The sequence below is a fragment of the Alexandromys fortis genome, unplaced genomic scaffold, assembly GCF_014885135.2.
Source record: "Alexandromys fortis isolate MF-2015 unplaced genomic scaffold, M_Fortis_MF-2015_v1.1 scaffold_146, whole genome shotgun sequence".
NCBI lineage: Eukaryota > Metazoa > Chordata > Mammalia > Rodentia > Cricetidae > Alexandromys > Alexandromys fortis.
In genome coordinates this window covers 438,732-463,492 of record NW_026068042.1, presented here as the reverse complement: position 1 = coordinate 463,492, position 24,761 = coordinate 438,732, and the positions used below count along the sequence as shown (strand labels likewise).

At 46.9% G+C, this 24,761-nt stretch overlaps 2 protein-coding genes across 2 annotated transcripts; both read left to right on the top strand.

Moving 5' to 3' along the window:
• Positions 1-524: 524 nt before the first annotated feature.
• Positions 525-2,735, top strand: Zg16 (zymogen granule protein 16). Its single transcript, XM_050166029.1, has 4 exons — positions 525-559; positions 1,094-1,155; positions 1,311-1,443; positions 2,316-2,735. The coding sequence occupies exons 2-4, from the start codon at positions 1,101-1,103 to the stop codon at positions 2,629-2,631; spliced, it is 504 nt and encodes a 167-aa protein (XP_050021986.1). The 5' UTR covers positions 525-559; positions 1,094-1,100; the 3' UTR covers positions 2,632-2,735.
• A 7,929-nt stretch (positions 2,736-10,664) lies between these two features.
• On the top strand, positions 10,665-23,973 carry Kif22 (kinesin family member 22). Its single transcript, XM_050165995.1, has 14 exons — positions 10,665-10,809; positions 16,368-16,560; positions 18,286-18,413; positions 18,500-18,654; positions 18,853-19,062; positions 19,144-19,374; positions 19,510-19,663; positions 19,755-19,890; positions 21,266-21,434; positions 22,322-22,487; positions 22,836-22,891; positions 23,391-23,603; positions 23,681-23,740; positions 23,843-23,973. Exons 1-14 carry the CDS (start codon positions 10,752-10,754, stop codon positions 23,888-23,890), a joined length of 1,977 nt encoding a protein of 658 aa, XP_050021952.1. The 5' UTR covers positions 10,665-10,751; the 3' UTR covers positions 23,891-23,973.
• Positions 23,974-24,761: the final 788 nt, after the last annotated feature.

The window sequence follows — 24,761 nt, the reverse complement described above, 5'->3', positions numbered from 1 at the left end:
TGGATGGCATTCTCATTTGCTTGTGTTTTCAGACAGAGTCTGCAATTGTAGCCCAGCCCAGTCACGATCTTCTTGCCTCAGCCCCACCCCACCCCACCTCCCACCCCCCAGCCCAGACCTCAGCATTGCACACACGAGCCACCACGTCTGGGTTAATTGCACTCTTGAGAAACGAGCTGCTTTTCCCATCCTTCAGCTGGACTTTAAACAAATTTGTTCTGTCTCTTCACAAATCTTCACTGTATCTAGAGTGGACCCCACCTTGCCACCTGTAACCCTTGGGGAGAGGCAGGATAAGATGTTCCAGACCCTGCTTGACACCTGACCCCAAGAGGCCGGTCGTGTTTGCTCAGCAGGTGAGGTTCCCACGGTGAAGAAGAGGGGGAGGGCCAGGACCTGGTATAAAGGCCTGGGAATTTCTAGAAGATCTGCACCTGAAGTTGCTAAGGGCAAGGTGAGTTGGTACAGGGGGTTGGGGGTGGGTATTCAAATCTGAGCTGGGAAACACAATGCCTGGACTACAGCAGGGAGGACCTGAGCAGGGCAGCAGCTCCTGGATGTAAGCTATTTTGGGGTGCAAGGATATCTGGTTTTGGCTAAGGGGGTGGATATGAGCAGATTCACAGTTGTGAAACATGGACAAGTTGCCTGGGACCTGTTGTCTGAGCTCGTGCAAGCGCCTCCTGAAACCTCTCAGCCTCTTGGCTCCACCAGGGAGGGCTCCTTAGACGCTGGTGTTGGTGCACCGTCTTCTACTGCCTCCTTTGCTCCGGAGGGGGCCACAGAGGCCTCACAGGTGTTCTTTGCCTTTATTTAGGAGTAGGGTGACGCTCGAGGTTAGCCATGCCTCGGATAGCTCATAAACCATCCGATTTCGGGAAAGTCAGCACAGGGAGAACCAGAGGGATTAGGGGCCTAGAAAAGATCTGGAAGGAACGGGACTGTCCATCGGCAGTTTTCTCTAGGCTTGGGGCTAGGTCTGAGGTGAAGCATCAGAACAACATGGGTCTGTATTCCAGGCCAGGGATGCCTGGGCAAATGAGGTTGGAAAGAAAGGAATGAGCCCTCATTTCCCCTCTGCTTCCCACTGCAGCCTCAGAATGTTGGCCATCATTCTCTTAGCCCTTCTTTGTGCCTCGGCCTCCGGCAATGCCAGTAAGTGAAATGCCCCAGAACTGGCCATGGGATCATGGGTAGGCAGCCTGTGAGCTGCCCCTCATCAGGGCTGTCAGACACTGGTTTGGGGTGGCAGAGGAAATGAGGGTAGCTCCCAGAGTATTTGTCCCTCCAAGCCTTTCTTTCTCCTCTAGTTCAGTCCAGGTCCTCCTCCTACAGTGGGGAATATGGAGGCAAAGGAGGAAAACGGTTCACCCATTCTGGCAACCAGCTGGACGGCCCCATCACCGCCATCCGCGTCCGATCCAACTCACTTTACATCACTGGGTGAGCGTCTTCTTGTTTCTGTGATGTGGGATTTTACTAGGCTCTTACTAGGTTGGGAAAGTCTCGTTCACTCTGGATCACACCTGTTTAAATGGGTAAGTCACAGTGAAGTGGTGTGGACCCCGAGTCCAAGTCCAGAATGTGCTATTTAGTTCCCTAGTGCACATGATCTTGGCAAGTCACAACCCCTGACCCTCAGGGGCCTCACATTACCTGGGCTGGATCTAAACCTGAGATCTAAACCTCTTTTCAATGTTTCTTTCAGGCAACCTTAATCTTTGCTTGTTGTCTGTCCTGGGATAGTGCCATTCCTTCCTCTAGCTGGAATTTTCCATCACCTGCAGGGACAAATGCATTTCCTTTTAGTCCAAGTTCTGAACTGTGACGTGGTGCTGATTCCCCTGGGACACTCTACAGTGTCTGAAATCCTCAGGCTTCTTTAAAGTGTGTGTTGGGGGTGAGCTCAGACTCGCTGTCTGAGTGACTCTGAGAAACTTACCTTAGTAACTTACCATGATCCAATTTACTAGCAAAATGAGAAAGCTGAGATTCTCTACATGGTCTCCTAGGGCTCATGCAGTCTTTGTGTCTTGTAGAACATGTCACCAGTTCAATATATAAAATATATAATACATTTATTTTATGTTCGTGTGCATGTGTGGAATTGCTCAAGTGTCCCCTTGTACATGTGGAAGCCAGAAGGAATCCTTTGGGAATGGGTTCTCTCCCTCCACCATGTGGACCTAGGGGTTGAACTTAGGTTGTTAGGCTTGGCAGCAGGCAGCTTTACCAGCTCAGCTACCTTACCATCCATCCCACTCTTGACTGTGATAACCAATGTGTTCCTTCTTCCTTTTCGCCCCTGCCCCCAGTATCCAAGTGCGTTATGGTACAGTGTGGAGCGAATACGTGGGTGGCAAGCTGGGAGACATGGAGGAGATCTTTCTGCACCCTGGGGAATCCGTGATCCAGGTGTCTGGCAAATACAGATATTATGTGAAGCAGCTGATCTTTGTGACAGACAAAGGCCGCTACCTGCCTTTTGGAAAAGACTCAGGCACGAGTTTCAATGCCGTTCCCTTGCACCCCAACACCGTCCTCCGCTTCATTAGTGGCCGATCCGGCGCGGCCCTCGATTCCATCAGCCTACACTGGGATGTCTACCCTAGCCAGTGCAGCACTTGCTGAGGCCCACCTTTCTCTCTGGCGGGGTGCTGTGGTGGGAGTGAGAACTCCCTTATCACCAAGCCCCATGCAAATGTGCAAATAGCTTAATAAAAGGATATGAATGAGACAGTGTTCACATCTTAATTCTAATAGAATTATGTGAATCTTACTTCTGGGTTTTTTAAGTAATTTTTTTTTTTTTTAAATTTGAGACATGATCTCTCTACATAGCTCTGGCTGTCCTGGAACGCACTCTGTGGCTGGACTCACAGAGATCTGACTGTCTCTGCCTCTGGAGTGCTGGGATTAAAGGGGGATTTGCCACCACTGCCTCTCTATATCTGCTGCTCGTGAACATTAATCTGGAAAGTGGGAGAACAAGAAAGACAAGTGCTAGAGGCTTTTGTTTACATGTTATTAAAAACAGGAGAAAATTATGCCTGTACCGACTCTTTCCAAGGATAGCTCCTGAGAATTTTCCCAACAGGAGCTCAGAGGCTACAGTAAGGCTCAACTATTCCAACTTGCCAAAACCCACTCTCCAGCTCTCTTCTACTCCTTGCCTTGGAAAAGTGCTTTCCTGCCCCAGATGTCACCGTCTTCCATCTATGTGAAACCACTTGCTGTCTGTGGCATGAACATTATCCTTTCTTCTTTCTGGAACCCACTTAACTTCTGAAGTTTGCCAAGGACTTCACCCTGTTGCCCTAGCCCAAATCCTCTTAATTTTACTCCCAAGCCTGGGTGTTTCTAACTTAGATGTCTCAACATTGAGACTCTTTCCTTAGGAAGCTCACACATTCCCAGTAGTGTGAACTCTATCTGTGCTCAAAAAGGAAAACCCCTGTCCTGACATGGCTGGTGACAGCTTTAATGGCAGCACTCGGGAGGCAAAGGCAGAGGCGGGTAGCTGTCTGTGAGTTCCAGGACAGCCAGGGCTACAGAAAAAGACCCTATCTCAAGAAATCAAAAACAAAAGGCGAAATCCTAAGTGAGCCATGGTGGTGCACACCTGTAATCCAGAACTTGAGAGAGTAGGCTAGCCTGGTCTACATAGTGAGTTCAAGGCCAACAGTTCTACATAGTAAGACCCTAAGAGGCTTCAGGAGGCAAAAAGATTGCCTCAAGTTTAAGACTAGCCTGGGGAACAGAGTGAATTCCAAGTTAGTGTTAGGATATTTTATTTGTATTTTTATAAATAACGCTTGCCTGAAGATCAGAATGCAAAGCTAGAGGCCAGGAAGTGGTGGCACATACCTTTAATCTCAGGATTTGAGAGACAGAGGCAGACAGATCTCTGTGAGTGCAAGACTACCCTGGGCTACACAAGATCGATCCAGAAACAGATCCAGGTGGTGGTGGCTCACACCTTGAATCCCAGGGCTTGGGAGTCACACACCTTTAATCCCAGCACTGGGAAGATGAAAATAGGAACGTTATGGCTGTGCAGAGAGAGGAATATAAAGGGGAAGAGACAGGACTCAGTGGAGTGTGGAGTCTGAGGATTCAGAGTCGGGACCTCGCACACTCTGTCTGAAGATCTGGTAGAGGTAAAAGGTCTCTAGTGAATGGCTGCTTTGCTTTTCTGATCTTCAGCTTGGACCCCAATACCTGTCTCTGGGTTTTTATTATTCGTGCTACAGGTTAATCTTGGATACAGTGAGACACTTTCTCAGAAACCTCAATGCATGAATAAATAGATAAAGGGGCAAGAGGGGAGCTTTCCACTGTGGGCATTCATGAATATAAGGGGTTGGTGAGAATATGGGCCACTAGATAAATTCAGCAAAGATAGAACATTACTTTGAAAATAATTCTTCGGATCCCAGTTCTGAGTTCTCCAACACTAACAGGTTTAATGGGTAGCAGCATGGAGCTAATGAAGTCTGGGTTCCAGAAGTATGCCACCACATCCCATTTATATAATACTGTGGCTTCATACATGCTAGGTGGACATTCTATCAAAGAGCCATGTCCCCAAACAGTTCTTTCAAACAGTTACATGAAGGAGATTATGCCATTGTCTTTTATTTATATGTAAATTACATAACATGAAATTCACCCCTTTAAAGTATGCGATGTGGAGTAGGGATACAGTCTATGGTGTATGTGTGTGTGTGAGTACATGTAATGACATGTAATGAGTATGTGCATTGTGTGATGAGTGTGTACTAACTCATGTGGACGCTAGCTGTTGATATCACATGTGATAGATGTTGATATCACATGTAATAGATAGATGTTGATATCACATGTAATAAATGTTAATATCACATGTAATAAATAGATGTTGATATCACATGTAATAGACAGATGTTGATATCACGTGTAATAGATGTTGATATCACATGTAATAGATGTTGATATCACGTGTAATAGACAGATGTTGATATCACATGTAATAAATGTTGATATCACGTGTAATAGACAGATGTTGATATCACATGTAATAGATAGATGTTGATATCACATGTAATAGATGTTGATATCACATGTAATAGATAGATGTTGATATCACATGTAATAAATGTTAATATCACATGTAATAAATAGATGTTGATATCACATGTAATAGACAGATGTTGATATCACGTGTAATAGATGTTGATATCACATGTAATAGATGTTGATATCACGTGTAATAGACAGATGTTGATATCACATGTAATAAATGTTGATATCACGTGTAATAGACAGATGTTGATATCACATGTAATAGATAGATGTTGATATCACATGTAATAGATGTTGATATCACATGTAATAGATAGATGTTGATATTACGTGTAATAGACAGATGTTGATATCACATGTAATAGATAGATGTTGATATTACGTGTGATAGATGTTGATATCACATGTAATAGATATATGTTGATATCACGTGTAATAGACAGATGTTGATATCACATGTAATAGATAGATGTTGATATCACGTGTAATAGACAGATGTTGATATCATATGTAATAGATAGATGTTGATATCACATGTGATAGATGTTGATATCACGTGTAATAGACAGATGTTGATATCATATGTAATAGATAGATGTTGATATCATGTAATAGACAGATGTTGATATCACATATCTTCTGTTGCTCTCCACCTTTTGAATTTTTCTTTTTTCTTTCTTTTTTGTGTGCATTGTGTATGTACAGGTGCACACACTTGCGCACGTGTGTGCATGGGGAGATTACTGTCATCACTGTGTCTTCTGTCACATGCCACCTTGTTTTGAGACAGGGTCTCTCATTGAACCTAAAGTTCACTATTTTGGCTAGGCTCTCTGCCCAGAGACCTCCCCAATGCTGAAGCTGCAGGCATTCCAATGGCCACACCTGACTTTATGGAGGAGATTTGACATCTGACCCTCTCGCTTTAACAACCAGATTCTTAACTTTTTTTTTTTTTCAAAAAACACGTGCATGAAGAATTCCATTAGCCAGGTGGTTGTGGTGGCACACACCTTTAATCCCAGCACTCTGTAGGCAGAGGCAAGAGGATCTCTGTGAGTTTGAGGCCAGCCTGGTCTACAAGAGCTAGTTCCAGGACAAGCACCAAAACCACAGAGAATCAGTGTCAAAAAAAAAAAAAGAAGAAGAACAAGAACAACAATAACAACAACAAGAATTTCCATATATTTTTTAAAGTTTTAGCAGTGTTTGGGAGACAGTTTGGAGGGAAGGAGGAAGGTGCAGCAGGTTGCTCTTGCAGAGGACCTTGATTCAACTCCCTATACTCAAAACACTCAACTGGTAGCCCACAATCTTTTCATGGTGGGGGCAGAGGTGTAGGGGTGTAGAAACAAGGTTTCTCTGTGGAACAGTACTGGCTGTCCTGGAACTCTCTCTGTAGACCAGGCTGGCCTTGAACTCACAGAATCCACCTTCCTCTGCCTCCCAAGTGCTGGTATCAAAGGCATGTACCACCACCACTGGCCAGCTCACAATTTTAATTCCAGTTCCAAGAGATCTGATACCCTCTTCTGGTACACATGTAATGCCTGGACAGACGTGCAGGGAAAATATTCATTCACATAAAATAAAATATAATATTTAGCATGGTGGAGATTGTCTTTAATCCCAGGGCTGGAGAGGCATAGTCAGGCAGATATCTATGAATCTGAGGCCAGCCTGGTCTACACAGTGACTTCCAGTACAGCCAATGCCACAATGAGAGACCTTGTCTTTAAAAAAGCAACAATAAAAACACTCTGTAGTCTGCGCTGATGCTTGCCCATAACAGGCAAGGTAACTTCATTTACAGTGGTATTCATGACTGAGGACTCATAACTGAGAATCAGACATTGAAGGTGTCTGTGACAATCTCCCACTCCACCCCACCCCACTTCCAAAAGAAAAATATTGTGGAATAATCCTCTTTTTTACTGTAAAGATTTGTCTCTCGAATTGGTTTAATAAAACACTGACTGTCCAGTAGCCAGGCAGGAAGTATAGGTTGGGCAACCAAACTAAGGATGCTAGGAAGAAGAAGGGTGGAGTCAGGAGACACCAACCAGATGCAGAAGAAGCAGAAGATCAATGTGTCATGCTAATAAAGGTACCACTGTGTGGAGATGAATATAGAAATATGGGTTAATTTAAGTGTAAGTTAGCTAGTAACGAGCCTGAGCTATTGGCAAAGCATTTAGTCAATTTATTTGGGAAGTGGCTGCCAGATATTTGGGAAAGGGCAGTTGGGAGAGAAACATCTGTCTACAAGAAAGTCTAGACAGGAGGTTACTGAAGTAAATCATTTAAAATGTGATAAAGTGTAGCTCTTTATAACTGATGATTTCTGGTGGGTGGAGCACCAGGGGACAACATGGGACTCAGAAGTGTTCAAGGACTGGCCACAGAGAGGTGACCATGCTCAATGAGTTTATGGACAGCACAAACTGGACTTGGTGAATGTAGGACAGGGGTACAGGGGTACGAGGGTGGACCTGGGAGGATAGGAAATGAGTGTGATTGGGTGCACTGCATGAAGTTCTCAAACAAGCAATAAAAATATTATGTTGGCGAGAAATAAATAAATCTGTTTTGTTTTGCTTGTTTTGGTTTTCGAGATAAGGTTTCTCTGTACCTTTAAGGCCTCTCCTGAAACTAGCTCTTATAGACCAGGCTGACCTCGAACTCACAGAGATCCGCCTGCCTCTGTTTCCCAAGTACTGGAATTAAAGGCATGTGCCACCAACGTCTGGCTAATAATATGAATATGTCTGTGTTTCCTGCTCTGCTTCTCTCAGGTTCTCCTTCTCACTCTCCCTCCTTCCCCCAGAAGCCGGTCTCCCCTGTCTCTGTCCCCTTTTTCCATCCCCTTCCCCCTAATAAAAACCCTTCACATGCACTCTGCCGCATGGCGTCTTTCTCTCTCGCTGGTTTTTAAATTACAACACTGGCACATGCCTTCAAGCCGAGCACTCAGAAAGCAAGAGCAGGCAGATATCTCTGTGAGTCTGAGGCCACCCTGGTCTTTATAGAGAGTTCCAGGACAGTCAGAGCAACATAGTGAGACCCTGTCTGGAAGTAGACAAACAAAAGACCCCCACAACAAAGTGCTTTTATATTGAAAGATACAAATTATACATGCAGTACAGCGGAATGCTTTGATATATATTTACAATATGGAATGATTAAGAAAGCAAATCTAGGGGCTGGAGAGATGACTCAGAGGTTGAGAGCACTGGCTGCTCTTCCAGAGGTCCTGAGTTCAATTCTCAGCACCCACATGGTGGCTCACAGCCACCTGTAATGATATATGGCGCCCTCTTCTGGTCTTTAAGCATACATGCAGACAGAACAATGTATACATAATAAATAAATATATCTATAAAAAAAGAAAAAAAGAAAGCAAATCTATGCTTGCATACTGTCTTGTGTGGTGAAAACATTTAAAATCTTTTCTTTTGCCAGGAGTTATGGCTCGAACCTGCAATCCTAGCATTGAAAGACTAAAGCAGTAGGGTTGCTTAGAGTGTGAGGCAAATTTGACCTACATAGTAAGATCTAATCTAGCCTGGGGTACTGAGTGAGACCCTGACACATTAAAAAAGAAGAAGAAGAAGAAGAAGAAGAAGAAGAAGAAGAAGAAGGAGGAGGAGGAGGAGGAGGAGGAGGAGGAGGAGGAGGAGGAGGAGGAGGAGGAGGAGGAGGAGGAGGAGGAGGAAGGAGGAGGAGGAGGAGGAGGAGAAGGAGGAGGAGGAGAAGGAGGAGGAGGAGGAGGAGGAGGAGGAGGAGGAAGAAGAAGAAGAAGAAGAAGAAGAAGAAGAAGAAGAAGAAGAAGAAGAAGAAGAAGAAGAAGAAGAAGAGAAAGGAAGAAGCCCATACCTTGCAGCTCATACCTTTAAGCCCAGCACTCAACAAGGAGTTAAGCGGGTCTCTGTGAGTCCAGCCTGGGCTACACAGAGAAACCCTGTCTCAATAAATAAATAAATAAATAAATAAAACACAACAAAAAATCAGAATGATGAAAAGTTTTTTCAACATCAAACAGAAAGTGTCCATTCGAGAATTCAAAAAAGGTAAGAAGCAAGATTCCAAACAACTCAGCTTCTGTTGCCACGGTAATGCAGTCAACAGACCGTAACCAATCAGTTCTTTACTGTGTGGAATGTGGTCCCATTCTAGAACTGTAAATAATGCCAAGCAATATCTTTAAATTGAGCTGGCATGGTAGCACAATACTTAGATCCTGGCTTTAGGGAGGCAGAGGCAGACTTGTCTCTTTGAGTTTGAGTTCAGCCTAGTATACATAGTGAGTTCTGGGACAGGAAAGGCTACATAAAGATACTTTGTCTCACAAAATAAAAAATAACCAACACTTTTACATTGTAAAAGCCTTTTATAGACCATAAGTCAAAATCTTGGCTTTAATTATTCATTTTTGTTTCAAGACTGAATTTCTCTGTGTATCCTTGGATGTCTGGAACTCAATGTTGGACCAGGCTGACATAGAACTCTCAGAGTCCTGAGTGCTGGGATTAAAGGTATAAATTGCTAGGGTGGGCTTCTAAACCCTGGCCAGGCAATGGTGGTGCACACCTTTAATCCCAGCACTGGGGAGGCAGAGACAGTCAGAACTGAATCTACAGCCAACCTGGTCGACAGAGTGAGTTTCAGGACAGCCATCACTACACAGTGAAACCCTTTTTCTTCTCCTCCTCCTTTTTTTTTTTTTTTTTTTTTTTTTTTTTGCCACAGGGTGTCTCTGTGTAGCCCTGGCTGTTGTCTTAGAACTCACTTTGTAGACCAGGTCCAGGTTAGTCTTGAACTGAAGAGATCGTTTTGTTTTTTTGTTTTTGAAAAACAAACGCAGAAACAGAAGGTCATGGTGGTGTCATTTAATCTGGCAGAGGCAGAGTCAGGGACATTTTTGTGATTTTGAGGCCAGCCTGTTCTACCTAGTGAGTTCCAGTGTTGCGGGATAGAAACCTAAAGACCACCCAGCATGACCAAAATCCGAGTTGAGAATCTGTAGTAAGCCGATCCGCAAATGCCTGGAGAGAAACCCCTCACGGAGAAGCCTCAGATGCATTTTTCAGGGAGCTTTTAAGGCTTTTAACCACAGAAAAACGACATCCCGGTTGGCAGTTGCAAAGAAAAGTAAAACAAGCAGTTTAACTGAAGCCAAAAGCATGCAGTTAGCTGGCGCATTTCAACCCCAAATTTCTAGAACAGGGTTGGGTAATTTCCCACAGTAGAAAAGGGATGAGCGTGTCAATTTCAGGTTACCACAGAGAAACCTTTGCCCTGTCACTCCGGGACAGCCAGGGCTCTATAGAGATCACGTCCGCTCCAAAAGGCAAAACTTGTATATTCAGCGCCGAGAACGTTAAGATAAAAGCAATCAAGGGCTTTCAGATTCGTAGCTGAGGAGGAAAAATCTGCACTTTGCCAATTCCGTGCCTGGAAATCCAAAATCCTGAAGTTGCAGCACCCTCGGGCGCGCACCACTTAGTGACAGATGGCAGGGCCTATCCCTGGGAAGCGTTGCTTTCGGGACCGGAAGTGAGCCCGAGAAGGCGGAATTGCTGTGCAGAGGCTTCCGGTAGTGAGAAGTCGTGACTGGTCGAATCTGAAGGAGGGGCGGGACCCGGGCAATTCAAAAGAGAAAAGCGGGTCCCGAAGAAGGGAGGCGTATGGACGCTGGGGCTAAGGCGAGGCCGAGGCGGCGGGAGATGGCGGCGGCCACTTCAGGTGCGCGGGCCGGGAGGGCGAGGCGTCGCTGTGTGCAGCTTACGGAGTAGCGGTTGTCGCGAAGAATCCGGGGGGCCGGGGCGCGGGGCGGAAGTGCGGGGGTGGACGCCGCAAGCCCCTGCCCTCCACTCCCCGACTTAAGCCGGTTGAGATCCGCTGCCCGGGCTCCGGTGCCCGTCTAGCGTCTGCACACTGTGCGCTGCCCTTTGCTTCGTCTGTAAAGCCGGGCAGCCGCCCCATCTGTGAGCACTGAGCAGTGTAGAGACCTGGTGTCTGGGTCCCCAGAGATCTCAGGGGATTCGCCGGGCCGCCTGAAGGCTCTGCTGGGCATCGCTGTGAGTTCCGGCAAAGAGAAATCAAAGACTTGACCTTTCCCTCTATGCGGGGAATTGGATGCTCTTTTCATGTTGGAAAGGCTGTCAGGAATTTCAGAATCGTTTCTAAGTGGATTTGCATATGCCCGTCTTTCCTTTCTTTAGACCGAATTCTGGTCTATAACTGCTGTTTGCTCAGCCTTTGGGGGAGGCAGACGTAAGGAGAACGCCACGCCCCAGGCACAGCTGCAAGCATTTATAATGAATCCTTTAATGTTTGTACAGAGATCCGAGATGGTAGCTGCTTTTTTTTAAAAAAAAAAAAAAAGGTTTATTTTTCTCTTGTGTACACCTCCTGTGTGTGGATGTCCGCAGAGGCCAGAAGAGGGAGTGGGGTCCACTAGGGCTGGAGTTACAGGTGCTGTGAACTGCCTGATGTGTGCTGAGAACCAAACCCGGGTCCTCTGGAAGAGCAGTAGACTCTCTTAACCTCTAAGGCTCACCAGCCTCCTGTACTTGGACAAGAGGAAACAGACGTAATGAGCTAAGTAGCTTGTTCAGTCCAAGGTGACACAACTAGCCAGTACTGGACGGTGGCGTGGGGGTTTAAATTCACACTTGGGCAATGCACTTCCCTTGATTATGCCCAAATACAGGCTGTGACCCCCTGCGTCTGATACATAGTAAACACTGAAGTGTTTGAACATAAGCTGCTCCTTTCCTAGAGGTGGCTACGATTATTTTCAAGCATTCTCATGAACTAATGTAATACGATGAAACTTGTAGAAGCTGAAACAAACCCTTTGGTATTTTGAGAAGGCTTTTATTTAGTTTAGCTTTGTTTTGTTTTGTTTGTTTTTTGAGATAGGGTTTCTCAGTGTAACTTTGGAGCTGTCTTGGAATTTGTTCTGTAGATCAAACTGACCTCAAACTCACAGAGATCTGCCAGCCTCTGCCTCCTGAGTGCTGGGATTAAAGGCATGCGTCACCACCACCCAGTTTGAAAAGTCTTTTTATTAAAAGAAATGATAGTTCCACAGGGCATTGGCAGCCCACATCTTTATCCCAGCTCTCAGGAGGTACAGACAGTCTGTCAGGTCTCTAAATTCAAGGACAGCCTGGTCCACAAAGTGAGTTCCAGGACAGGCAGGCTTACTCAGAGGAAACCTTGTCTTAAAAACAAAAACAACAATAAAAAGAAGCATAGTGATAGTTAGGGCTGCACTTGTTCTTCCAGAGGATCTGGGTTCAGTTCCCAGCACCTCATGTAACTCCAGTTCCAGGGGATACTAGGGCATCAGGCATGTACACGGTGAAAATACATACAAGCAGGCCAAACTCTCATACACATAAACAGAGAAATATGAAAATAGTGGTCAATGCAGGTTTCAAAGTTTGGGTAGGATTTACTCAACCTTGAAAAGGACCAAAAGACCTAGTGTTATTTAGACATAAAAAAAGGCCAAAATGTTCTTTGATTCATTTTTCTCTTCTTGAAAGAGAGGTGTGGCCTGGGAAGATAGCTTGGCCGGGTAAAATACTTATCACAGGACCTAAGTTTCATCTCGCATTGGGGAACACTAGAGGTTGACCTTTGACCTCCATGCCTCTATGCATTCCCACAGACGTGTGTGGGTCCACACACTCGAAGATGAGTTAGAGCCCATCACTGGTGTACCCCTAACATTCAGGGGCCGAGGCAGGGGGATTGGGAGCTCAAGGCAGCCACTCTCACAAAACAAAATTAATATTTAGAAAGACAGAGCAGAGGCTAGGGAGGTGGCTCAGCAGCTGAGAAAGTTGTATGCCCTTCAGAGGGTCCTGATTGGGTCTGCAGCACCCAATGGGAGCCCACAGCTATCTGTAACTCCAGTTCAGACGATCTGATCCCCTCTCCTGGCTTCCACAGGCACCAGGCACATGTGGGATTGTCTAGAGTTAGCATAGCTGTGATGAAGCTGCATGACCAAAAGCAAGCTGAGGGAGAAAGGGGTTATTTGGCTTCAGTTCCACACTGTAGCCCATCACTGAGAGAACTCGGGGCAGGAACTGAAGAGGAGCTGCCACCTGGAGACGAGCTGGTGTAGAGGCAGAGGCCTTGGAGAGGTGCTATTTACTGCTGCTCTTCGTGGCTCGCTCAGCCTGCTTTCTTATAGACCCCAGGACCACCAGCCCAGGGATGGCACCACCCATAATGGGCTGGGTCCTGCCTATCAATCACTAATTAAGAAAATGCCCACAGATGGATCTTATAGAGGCTTTTGGGGGGGGTCTTTTTTTTGTTTGTTTGTTTTTTGAGACAGGGTTTCTCTCTTGCTTTGGAGCCTGTCCTGGAACTAGCTCTTGTAGACCAGGCTGGCCTCAAACTCAGAGATCCACCTGCCTCTGCCTCCCAAGTGCTTGGATTAAAGGCGTTCATCACTACTGCTTGGAGGAATTTTCTCAATTGAGGTCCCCTCCTTTCAGATGACTCTAGCTTGTGTCAAGCTGACATAAAACTAGCCTCAACAGTGGTACGCAGACATACATAATATTAAATAACTTTTAAATTAAGAAAAACTGTCAGGTATTGATGATTATGTGGAAGACAGAAGACAGTTTAAAATTCCTAGTTTGGAGTCTGATAGTGAGGAACCTGTTGCAGAGAGCTAGGTGGGGAAGGTTTAGTGCAAGTGGATTAGAGGCACCTCGGAACCATCCTAGGGAAGATAGATGGTAGACTGGACAGAGGACCTGCGAATTGGAGTCGGCTCTCTGCTATGAAGGGGCTAAAGGGCATCATCGGCTTGAAGGTGTTCGTTTAAAATGAGAATGAAGGTAATTGGTGTCGAGAGAAGGTGGCTGTTGCCTGTGAAGTGAATCTGAGCTGTCTCATCCGGGGTGACATTTGTGCCCCGTGAGCACGTGGAAGCGTCTGGAGACGTGCTCTGCTTGTTACAACTAGGAGACAAAGACGGAGAATGCTGCTGGGCTCTAGTGGGTGTATGTGGAACGGTCTGCAGTGTGAGTCCCACAACAAAGAATTACACAACTCAAAATGCTAATAGTCCAGAAGCTGACAGGGTGTAGGACATAGGAGAAACATTTAACACCATTAAACTAAGGAATAATCGAAAGCTAGTAAGACAGTCAGGGAAATGGATGGCGTAGAAACCAAGCGAAAAGGGTATCTCATAAGTGTGTTGAATTCCGGGGGCTGGAGAGGTGACCCAGAGGTTAAGAGCATTGGCTGCTCTTCCAGAGGTCCTGTGTTCAATTCCTAGCAACCACATGGTGGCTCACAACCATCTGTAATGAGATCTGGTGCCCTCTTCTTGTATGTGTCTACAAAGAAATAAGAAGAAAAAAGAGTATTGAATTCCTTAGGAAGTCAGATAGGGTTCAGGCTGAGACTGAGTGTGCCTTCTGAATCTGGAGTATGAAGTCCCTTAGGATCCTGGGTAGAAGCAAGCTGCTGAGATTAAAATGTGTCAAGAAAGAGAATAATAATCATAATAGCAACAACTGACATTGAGACTTGCAGGGCACCATGCTGAATGCTTTATATACATTTTTAGTCTGGATGGGTTTTCTGTAATAAATACTGTTATTATTTTTGTAGAGAGAAATGAAGTTTGAAGTGGCTAAGTGACTATTGGGGTCTGAGAACTGCCAGCCAGCATTGTCTTTGACTCCAAATGTCATAGGTATACACAGAAGGGGTCTGGTAATTCGTGTGTGGACTTCAGAATTAGACCTTATTTGAAGCTTTGGCATTAACAAGCAGTTAAAGGAGGGGCAAACTGCCTAAACTGTGCTTCTCCACCTTCCTAATGCTGGGGCCCTTTAATACAGTTGTGGTGACCCACACCATAAAGTTGTTTCATTTCTACTTTATAACTGTGATTTTGCTACTGTTATGAATAATAACATTAATATCTATGTTTCCCAATATGTTTTTAGAGACTGCTGTAAAAGGGTCCTTTGACTCCCAAAGGGTCAAGGCTCACAGGTTGAGAATCCCTGGCCTAAATCCTTCATTCTGTGCCTTTAAGTGGGAAGTAGGGGACGTCAATAAAACAAAGCACTTACTAGCCTGGATCTAATACCATGTGCCTGTAATACCAGCACTTGAATACTGAAGCAAGATGGTGCAAATTCTAAGCTACCTGGGCTACACAGTGAATCCCTATCTTAAAAACAATGGGCTGGAGAGCTCACTTCAGGGTCGAGCTCTTGCTGTTCTTACTTTTTTTTTTTTTTTAAAGATTTATTTAGTTAGTTAATTTTGCTTTGTTTTTCTAGACAGGGTTTCTCTGAATAGCCCCTGCTGTCCCAGAGCTGGATTTGAGGACCAGACTGGTCTTAAATCACTGGGATCTACCTGCCTCTGCCTCCCAAGTGCTGGGGATTAAAGGCGTGTGCCACTACCACCTGGCTGTTTTAGATCTACTTATTTTGTTATTTTTATGTGCATGAGTATATTTACCTGCATGTATGTATGTCCACCACAAGAGTGCCTAGTGTTTGTGGGGTCAAATTCTCCTGGACTGGACTTAATAGACTGCTGTGAGCTACCACATAGGTGCTGGGAATAGAACTCGGAGACCTCTGCGAGACCAGTAAGTGCTCTTAACTGCAGAGTCGACTCTCCAGTCCCACTTGCTGTTCTTACAGAGGACCTGGGTTCAATGCCCAGCTTCCATGTAGAGATAGTGGCTTATAAACCACATATGTCGTGCATATACATCCACACACGCAAAATACTCATAAAATAAATAAATCGAAAATAATTCAAAACAACCCACCAAATAAATAAAACTGGATTTCTTTTTAAATCAAGTACCAGAAGATAAGCACTTTTATGTGAAATACATTTATTACAACAATCCCAATGAGTAGGTTTTTTTTGTTTTATTTTGTTTATGTTTTTGAAGACAGAATTTCTCTGTGTAGCCCAGGCTGTCCTGGAACTTCTCTGTAGCCCAGGCTGGCCTCCCGAGTGCTGGGCTAGAGGTGGTGGCACCTGCGCCTCTGTACATTTTCGCCTGTGTCCTCCGCTTTCAAGCTGTCACAGGTGGGATGCACAGGGTGTAGCGTTTGTCAGATGAAGGGCAGAGGCCTGAATTCGAAACAGCTCACCTGCTTGTATCTGTCTTATGTTTCGCTTCCCCTTAAGAGGCATCCCTGGGCCTCCCGGCAATGTTGGCTCCTGTTTCTCTGTGCTTCCACCAAAATTTAACACCTAAAACTGGTCTCTTCCAGGAGCTGGTCGCTGCCTAAGCAAGGGAGGGGCTAGCCGGCGCCCACCTCCAGCTCGAGTAAGGGTGGCTGTGCGACTGCGGCCATTTATGGATGAAGAAACAAAAGCAAGCGAACCCTCCTGTGTACGAGGCATAGACAGCTGCTCTCTTGAGGTGGCCAACTGGAAGAAATACCAGGAGACACTCAAATATCAGTAAGGTTCAAGCTATTCCTATCTAGGCCTGCTCACTTTATCACTTTCCCAGTTCCTGAGATCTGTCTCTCAGGATCCTACTCCTTGCTAGGCCAATCTTTGTTCCTCAAACCTTCATTTGATGATTTAGGTGCTCATGGTATATAGGTGAATACTCAAGACAAAGACCAGAGGTCGAAGTGGATGTCAGTCTTGGGGAAAAGGGAGGAAGGAGCAGTGTAGCCCCAAACAGGTTCTAGAAAATACATAGAAAGGGTAGGAAAACAGACGTGGTAGCCAATCCAGAGAAGACCGTGCAGATTCGGGAATGGCACACATGTGAGCAACTCCTTAAGGGAGTCCGTGGGATTTTAAAGTTTAAACTTGGCCTGAGGTCTGGCAAACCACAGCCCACAGGTCAAGTTCAGTCAGGAGTCTTCAGTTTGGTTTTATTTCTTGTTTGTTTTAAACAAGGTCTCATAAAACTCGGGCTGAGCAGGGTGGTGGTGGTGCACACCTTTAATCCCAATACTCGAGGCAGAGGCAGATCTCTGAGTTCGAGGCCAGTCTAGTCCACAGAGTGAGTTCTAGGACAGCTAGAACTGTTAAACAGAGAAATCTTGTCACAGAAAAACCAAAGACAAACCACAGACTGCCCTTGACCTCCCAGTTTTCTTGCCTGAGGCACCTTCTGAGTGCTGGGAGCTCAGGTGGTATGCTGCCAGCCGCTCAGACTTTTCTATAAATAGTTTATCATTTATTACACAATAGAGCTGTTTGACTAGCCTTAGAGTTAAGTGGTTTTGAAACGTCCACGTGGTCACGAAGCCTAAAATATTTCTTGTCTGGTTCTTTATAAAAGGTTAGTTTGGTCCAGTTGTAGGTCCTTAATAGCTTGGCTTCCTTCCTTCCTTTGCAGCCTTCTCTTGCCACTGTGTAGTGAACGAGCTGTGTTTGAATCTAGACTGGCCTTTTGTCTGCCCTGTTAAAGTGCCACCTAAGAAAAAGGTTGAGAGGCCGTTTCACACCATGTTGTAACACTATTACTGGGGATATATAAACAAATGTCTACTCACCCCAGAGTGGGAACCAACCACAGACCAAAGTAAGGACACCACCAACGTCCAACTCGGTGATCCAGTGTGTTGTATTGGGTTTACTTACAGGAATAAGTAAGTTACTACAGGAGCAGAAGTGGCTCAAAGATAGCTGCATCACCAAAGCTCAGCCCAGGATAGCTGACAGCTCACACAAGCTAGGGACCTGGAGATCACTACACAGCCTGCAGGCAGTGAGCCTCTTCCAAGCTGCTGTGCTAGTGACTCTCAGCAGCCCTTAACTGCTGTATACGCTTGGGGAGGGAGGTGCCTCATTTACCTGGTCATTCTTAGGACTTCCTGAGCTTAGGCTTCCCTCCAAAATGGAAATTGCTGCACAAAGCACCATGTCTTGTTTCTGTATTCTTCTGCTTGGCAGCGCCTCCTTGCCTCAGCAGAATCATTTATTCCTTCTAGTCTGTTCTTATCTTCGTCTCCTGAATCGTTGCAAAGTATGGGTATCTGATTGCAATGTAAAATTAATTTCTGTTTCCTATTATCAGCACAGTGACTGGACTATAGTAGATTTTCTAGGAACACTTTCAAGGTCTTTGTTCAAGAAATGGAGCAGAGCCTTTAAAGCCGGCATCATCTAGGTTTTGGGTGTCAACCTAACACCCTACTAATGCCCTCCTTTTTCTGCCTACAGGTTCGATGCCTTCTATGGGGAGAAAAGCACTCAGCAGGACATCTATGTTGGCTCAGTACAGCCTATCCTAAGGCACTTGCTGGAAGGGCAGAATGCCAGTGTGCTTGCCTATGGGCCTACTGGGGCAGGTGAGAAGCCAGAAGAGAACTATACATGAGAAGGAGCCAGGGAAACTGAGAGGAAAACCTCACAGCCTCCTCTGCTTATTCCCTAGGGAAGACACACACAATGCTGGGCAGCCCAGAACAACCTGGAGTAATTCCCAGGGCTCTCATGGACCTCCTGCAGCTCACAAGGGAAGAAAGTGCAGAGGGCCGGCCATGGGACCTTTCCGTCACCATGTCCTATTTAGAGATCTACCAGGAGAAGGTGAGGCATCAAAGAGTGCCTTCTAGAGCATGAAGCTGCACTCTAGATTAAGGAGGTATATGTAGTGAGAGCTGGCAAGGTGGAGTGGGCTATCAGATGGAAGAGCTCTGACAGTCCAGTAGAGACAAGAACCCCTAGTCCCCGTGAAGCAAGCACCCTCCTCATGGAGAAATGTCCTTCCTATCACTGCTCAAATAGGTATTAGACCTCCTGGATCCTGCGTCAGGAGACCTAGTGATCCGAGAGGACTGTCGAGGGAACATCCTGATTCCCGGCCTCACACAGAAGCCAATCGCTAGCTTCTCTGACTTCGAGCAGCACTTCCTGCCAGCCAGTAGAAATCGCTCTGTGGGAGCCACCCGGCTCAACCAGCGCTCTTCCCGCAGTCATGCGGTACTCCTGGTCAAGGTAAGGCCACTCCAGGAAGAAGGGCCCGCCCTGGGAAGCCCCAAAGCCTAAGCTCAGTCTGGGCCCTTGCTCTTCCCCTAGGTGGATCAACGGGAACGTTTGGCTCCATTTCGCCAGCGGGAAGGAAAACTGTATCTTATTGATTTGGCTGGTTCAGAGGACAACCGTCGCACAGGCAACCAGGGCATTCGGCTAAAAGAGAGTGGAGCCATCAACTCCTCCCTCTTTGTACTAGGCAAAGTGGTGGATGCATTAAGTCAGGGTCTCCCTCGTATACCATACCGGGACAGCAAGCTCACTCGCTTATTGCAGGTCATGTCTACCCATATTGGGCCAAAGGGGACTAAAGAAGGCAGCTCTTAGGCCTGCTAGTTAGGGTAGTGGGAACTGTCGACAAGGAATAAGAAGGCTGGGAGTCTGAACCATACTCCAATTCTTACCCCGTAGGACTCTCTGGGCGGCTCAGCTCATAGCATCATCATTGCCAACATTGCTCCTGAAAGACGTTTCTACCAGGATACAATCTCAGCGTTAAACTTCACCGCTAGGTCCAAGGAAGTGATTAACCGGCCTTTCACCAATGAGAGTCTACAACCTCATGGTGAGGACAATTGGAGTTTCCCCAGACTGCTGAGCACCAGCACTGAGGGGGACCATTCTGACTCTCCTTACTATCCCTCCAATCTTCTCAGCTTTGGCACCCGTTAAGCCGTCTCAGAAAGAACTGCCAGGCCCGTCAGAGGCAAAGAAAGCCAAAGGCCCTGAACAAGAATCAAGTGGGAGCCCTGCGTCTGTGACAGCTCCAGCCCCTGCCTCTGAGAAACTGAGGTGAGAGTCAGGTCTTCCCTGCTGCATCTCTAATAGCTGTAGGCTAACAGGAGGTTTAGCCTGCCAAATCCTTGAACCTTTTCCCCAGTGAATTCACTCTAAGACCTAAACCCGCCAAAGGGCCAAATTGTCACTCTGGATAAGAGCCGAGCTCCGAAATGGGCTCATCAAACTTAGACACTGACCTTGAGGATTCTCTTTTAGGAAATGGGGAGCCTGAGTTTATTTAAAAAAAAAAAAAAAAAAAAGCCAGGTAGATAATACAGAAAAGAATGGCACCAGGCAGTTAATCCTGTATCTTTAATTCCAGCAGTCAGTAGGCAGAGGCAAACAGATCTCTGAGTTCTAGGCCAGCCTGGTTTACAGACCAAGTTCTAGGATAGCCAAAGCTTTGCAGAGGAACCCTGTCTCTAAAAACAAAACAAAACAAACAAACAAACAGAATGGCTTGTTCTGTGGATCTTGGGAGGAAAAATTACTTGTGCTGTTTACCTATACTTTCTGCAGCTGTTCTTCTGTGACTTGTGTGTAAAGAACAGGACATGACCCATCCTGTGTCTTTAAGGAGCTAGTTTGGCGTAGCACAGATAATCTAACTAGGCATTATGGGAAAGACAGTTTTCACCAGGGGTGAGAGTGAAGATTTCAGACAGAACAAAGATGGCTAGAAGTTACTGTGCTCAGATAGCCAGGACTGCTGGAACAAGACTCTTGTGTATACAGCCCACCGGACAAAGGCTTCTTATGCTAAGACTCTAGTAGCTGTCATATACCTGCTAACGAGGACCTCTTCTGTGGAGCTTCCCCCACTTGCTTCCAAATGGCTAATCGCTCAGCTCTTACTCTTTAGTTCTTCTTCATGTGTACATGTTTGTGGCATTCATGTATGTGTGTACACACACGTGGAGGCTGGAGGTTGATGCTAAGAATCTTCAATCACTCTTGTACCTTATTCTTTGAGAACTCCCTGTTGTGACAAGTATCTCTAGCCTGCTTGCGCTTGGGGCATCCCGAGTCTGCACTTGGCATTTATGTGGACTCTACAGATCCAACTTTAGGCCCCTTGCTTGCAAGGCAAGTATTTTAATTGCTGAGTTAGCTCCCTAGCTCTTTTTTCTTTATCACACACAAGTGCTTCCTAGACAGAGCAGAATGCTAGGTCCCTAATGTGTGGCATCCACTGCTTATTAGCTGCTTTTAACCTAATATTCTGGTATCCCTGAGAGTTTACTTCACCTCCTAAAGACACTATACTCGGAGGCTAGTTAACTGTTCCCAAACAGACGACACCAAGTTAAGCTGTGACAAAGGTAGTCCTGCTCTGCTGGAGTGATGAGAGAGGAGGTAGGTGTTAGCAGCCCTTTTTCCTACTCAGCCTCTTAGGGAAGCTATGCAGTATGGACCCAGCCACGATGGAGAGCCTCCTGAGCTTGGATCGTTTGCTGGGCTCCCAGGGGAGCCACGGGACACCTCTGCTGAACACTCCAAAGCGAGAGCGGATGGCGCTCATTAAGACAGTGGAGGAGAAGAACCTGGAGATTGAGGTACCTGTTCAGAAGCTGACCTAGTATTCTAAACATTGTTCTTGCAGAGGACCAGAGTTCGATTCCTAACACCCATGTCAGGCAGCTCACAACTGCCTAGAACTTCCAGCTTCAGAGAGACTACATCTCTCTGACGACTTTGGGCACAGATACATACACATACACATAATTACCTGTGACTTAGCAGTTAAGAACACTGGCTGGGGGGGGGGGGGGGGGGGGGGGTTGGTGGCGGGTGCACGCCTTTAATCCCGTTTAATCCTGGCACTTGGGAAGCAGAGGAAGGCGGATCTCTGAGTTCAAGGCCAGCATGGTCTACAAAGTAAGTTCAGGACAGTCTCCAAAGCTACAGAAAAACCCTGTCTTGAAAAACAAACAACAAAAAAAGGACTGGCTTACTTTCTAGCAACTACATGACAGCTCCTGACTGCCTATAACTCCAGTTCCAAGGGATCCAACCCTGTCTACTGACCCACAAGGGCACCAGGCATACATATAGTTCACAAATATATATGCAGGCAAAATACCCACACACATAAAAATATATAATCTGCCTAGAGGCAGGTGGCTCTTTGTGAGTTTGAGGTTGTCCTGATCTACATACCAATTTCCAGGCCTGCCATGGCTACATAGTGAGACATTGTCTCAGAAACAAACAAAACCCTCCACTTCACAAGACTTTCTTGCTTGAAGACTTATTCTGTCTCTAAGTAGCCCCCTGATCATATTAGAATACCCTTAGTTATTTTGAACTCTGTCTCCTCATTGATTCTCCTACTGGTCCTACATCTATTCTCTTGGACCTCAGAGCTCTGCCTGCCCACCTTCCTAATCCGCTGCTTTGGGACTGGAACTGAGTCACATATTCCCATGATCCTTCCCAACAGAGGCTTAAGATGAAGCAAAAGGAACTGGAGGCCAAGGTGCTAGCCCAGGAAGCGCAGGATCCAAAGGATAAAGAGAACAGTCCGACAGTTCTCCAGCCCCTTCCCTCTTGTACAGACACAGTGGCGAAGCCCCTGAGAAAGGCTGTGGTGATGCCCCTGCAACTGGGTAAGTTTAGTCCTAGGGTCTGGGCTGACACAGATACCTCAGAAGTGAAGAGATGTAAAGAGCAGCTATCCTCTTGTCACTCACACCCTCCCACTGGGTCTGAAGAAGCCCTGGGTGCTTGTCATGCCAGTTAAAGACAGCAGGGTCTTGGCTGAATATGGTGGCACACACCTGTGATCCTAGCACTCAGAAGGGCGAGGCAGATGGTTGCTCTAAATCCCAGGTTAGCCTTGGTTAGAGTGAGACCCTGTCTCACTTGGAAACAACAAAACCTCGAGGTTGGAGGAATGGGAGGTAGGGAGGGAGGAGGTCGCCTGTGCCCTGACCAGTTCCTAATCCTGCTTTCAGTTCAGAAACAAGCAGAGTCAAAGATCCATATTCTGAAGAGAGGCCACAAAAGAAAGGTGAGCCCTACCCCGCGTTTCCACTTGGGAACGTTTTACATGCAGTGATGGATGAAATGTGGTGTACCTCAGAGTGGGTATCCGTCATTTGTGAGTTTCCTTTTTTTGATGCCCCTTGCACTTGGACTTGCTACTGATTAGATCTAGTATGTAGTCTAGCTCCCGCTCTCTCTAAGCTATAAGAAATTTAGGGAAAATGACAGGCATTTAAGAATCTCTTAAGCGGAATGGTCTTCACACAAAATGAACACTAGTTGAACTGCCCCAAAACTGACAAGCTGGGGATATTTGTTTTTTTCAAGCACGGTGGGCACTTCTGGTGCTTTAATGCTGAACTGTAGGCTCCTCCGAGTTACTTGATGTGTGCGTTCATAGTCATGGAATCTTCACAGCAACTGAGAATTATACCAGTTCTGCAAAATTAATACGGGGAGGGGAAAGGTGATTAGGTGTTCGCAGTCATCCACAGACCTTTGCTGTCATTTCTGTTACCTCATAGCTAGAGCCATCAATTACGTCCAAGCCTGTGGAAAAGGCTGAGGACTGCTGGGAGCTACAGATTAGCCCAGAGTTACTGGCACATGGGCGCAAAAAATTATTGGATCTGCTGAATGAAGGCTCAGTTCGGGATCTGCGCAGCCTGCATCTCATTGGCCAGAAGAAGGCCCAACTCATCATGGGCTGGAGGGAGCTCCATGGCCCCTTCAGCAAGGTAACAACCTAGGAAGGCAGGTGGAGAGGGGTGCCCTGGCTCTGTCCACCTCCTTCCTACTGACGCTGTCCCTCTAGGTGGAGGACTTAGAACAGGTAGAAGGCATCTCTGGAAAGCAGGTGGAGTCTTTCCTGAAGGTAAGAGCATCTCTGCCCTTTCTCTACCAGCCTGCAGGCTGTGCCCCGCCCCACCCCGCCCCAGCCCAGCTGCTACACTGACGCATTTATACTTCCTTGCAGGCGAACCTCTTGGGCTTGGCTGCCGGCCAGAACTGTGATCCCTCCTGACTACCAGCTCTTCACACTCCCTTTTCCTTTTAAAACCCTTGTATAATGATGTTTTTATTGTAAATACAGTAGTTTTTATTCCATGCTTGAGCCTGGTTTTTAGGGATGGCAGGGCTGGGGTGGGAGCCACAATTGGCCTTGGGATCAGGATCACGCTCTGCGGGGATACTTATCTGGGCGCCATCTTTGGGAAATCCCGAACTAGTCCAAGATTGTAAATAAACCACTGGAATTGGAAGGGGACGGTGGCCTAGATGAATCAAAAAGCTGAAGCGAAAGCCGAAGAACAACGACCGTTAGGCGGGCACGCGCTTCTAGCTTAGCCCCGCCCCACTGTAACTCCCTGGGCGCGCTCCCCATTCTGCTCTGGACGACATCGGTGTTGTGTGCGCGTGCGCGCGAAATAACGGCTGCTGGCGGAGGGAAGTGGGGGGTGGAATCGTTGGAGTGGGGGAAGAGAAGCCGCCTAGTCTCCCGCGCGCCCACCACCTGCACCATCGCCAACCAATCAGCAGCCGTCTCGAGGGTCTCGCGCTCGGGGCGATTCGGGCTGCTGGGTGGCTCCCCCGTCCCTCCTCCCTCCAGAGTCCCTCCCGTGCCTCCCCCTCCCGCTGGCCCCGCGCGCACCCGCGCTCGCGCCCGCTCCAGCCTCTTGTGTGTCCTCGCGCCCCCCGCCCGCCCTCCGGCGCGCAGTGTGCTCCGCTCCCCCACCCTCTTCCTCCCTCCCTCCCTGCGCGCCTCCTCCCCGGGTCCCCCTCCCCCCCACCGCCTCCTCCCGCCCCAGGGTGAGCGCGAGCCACCTCCCTCCGCCATGGATCCCAGCAACTGGAGCAGCTTCATCTTCCAGGTAACAACCCCCCCCCCCCCCCCC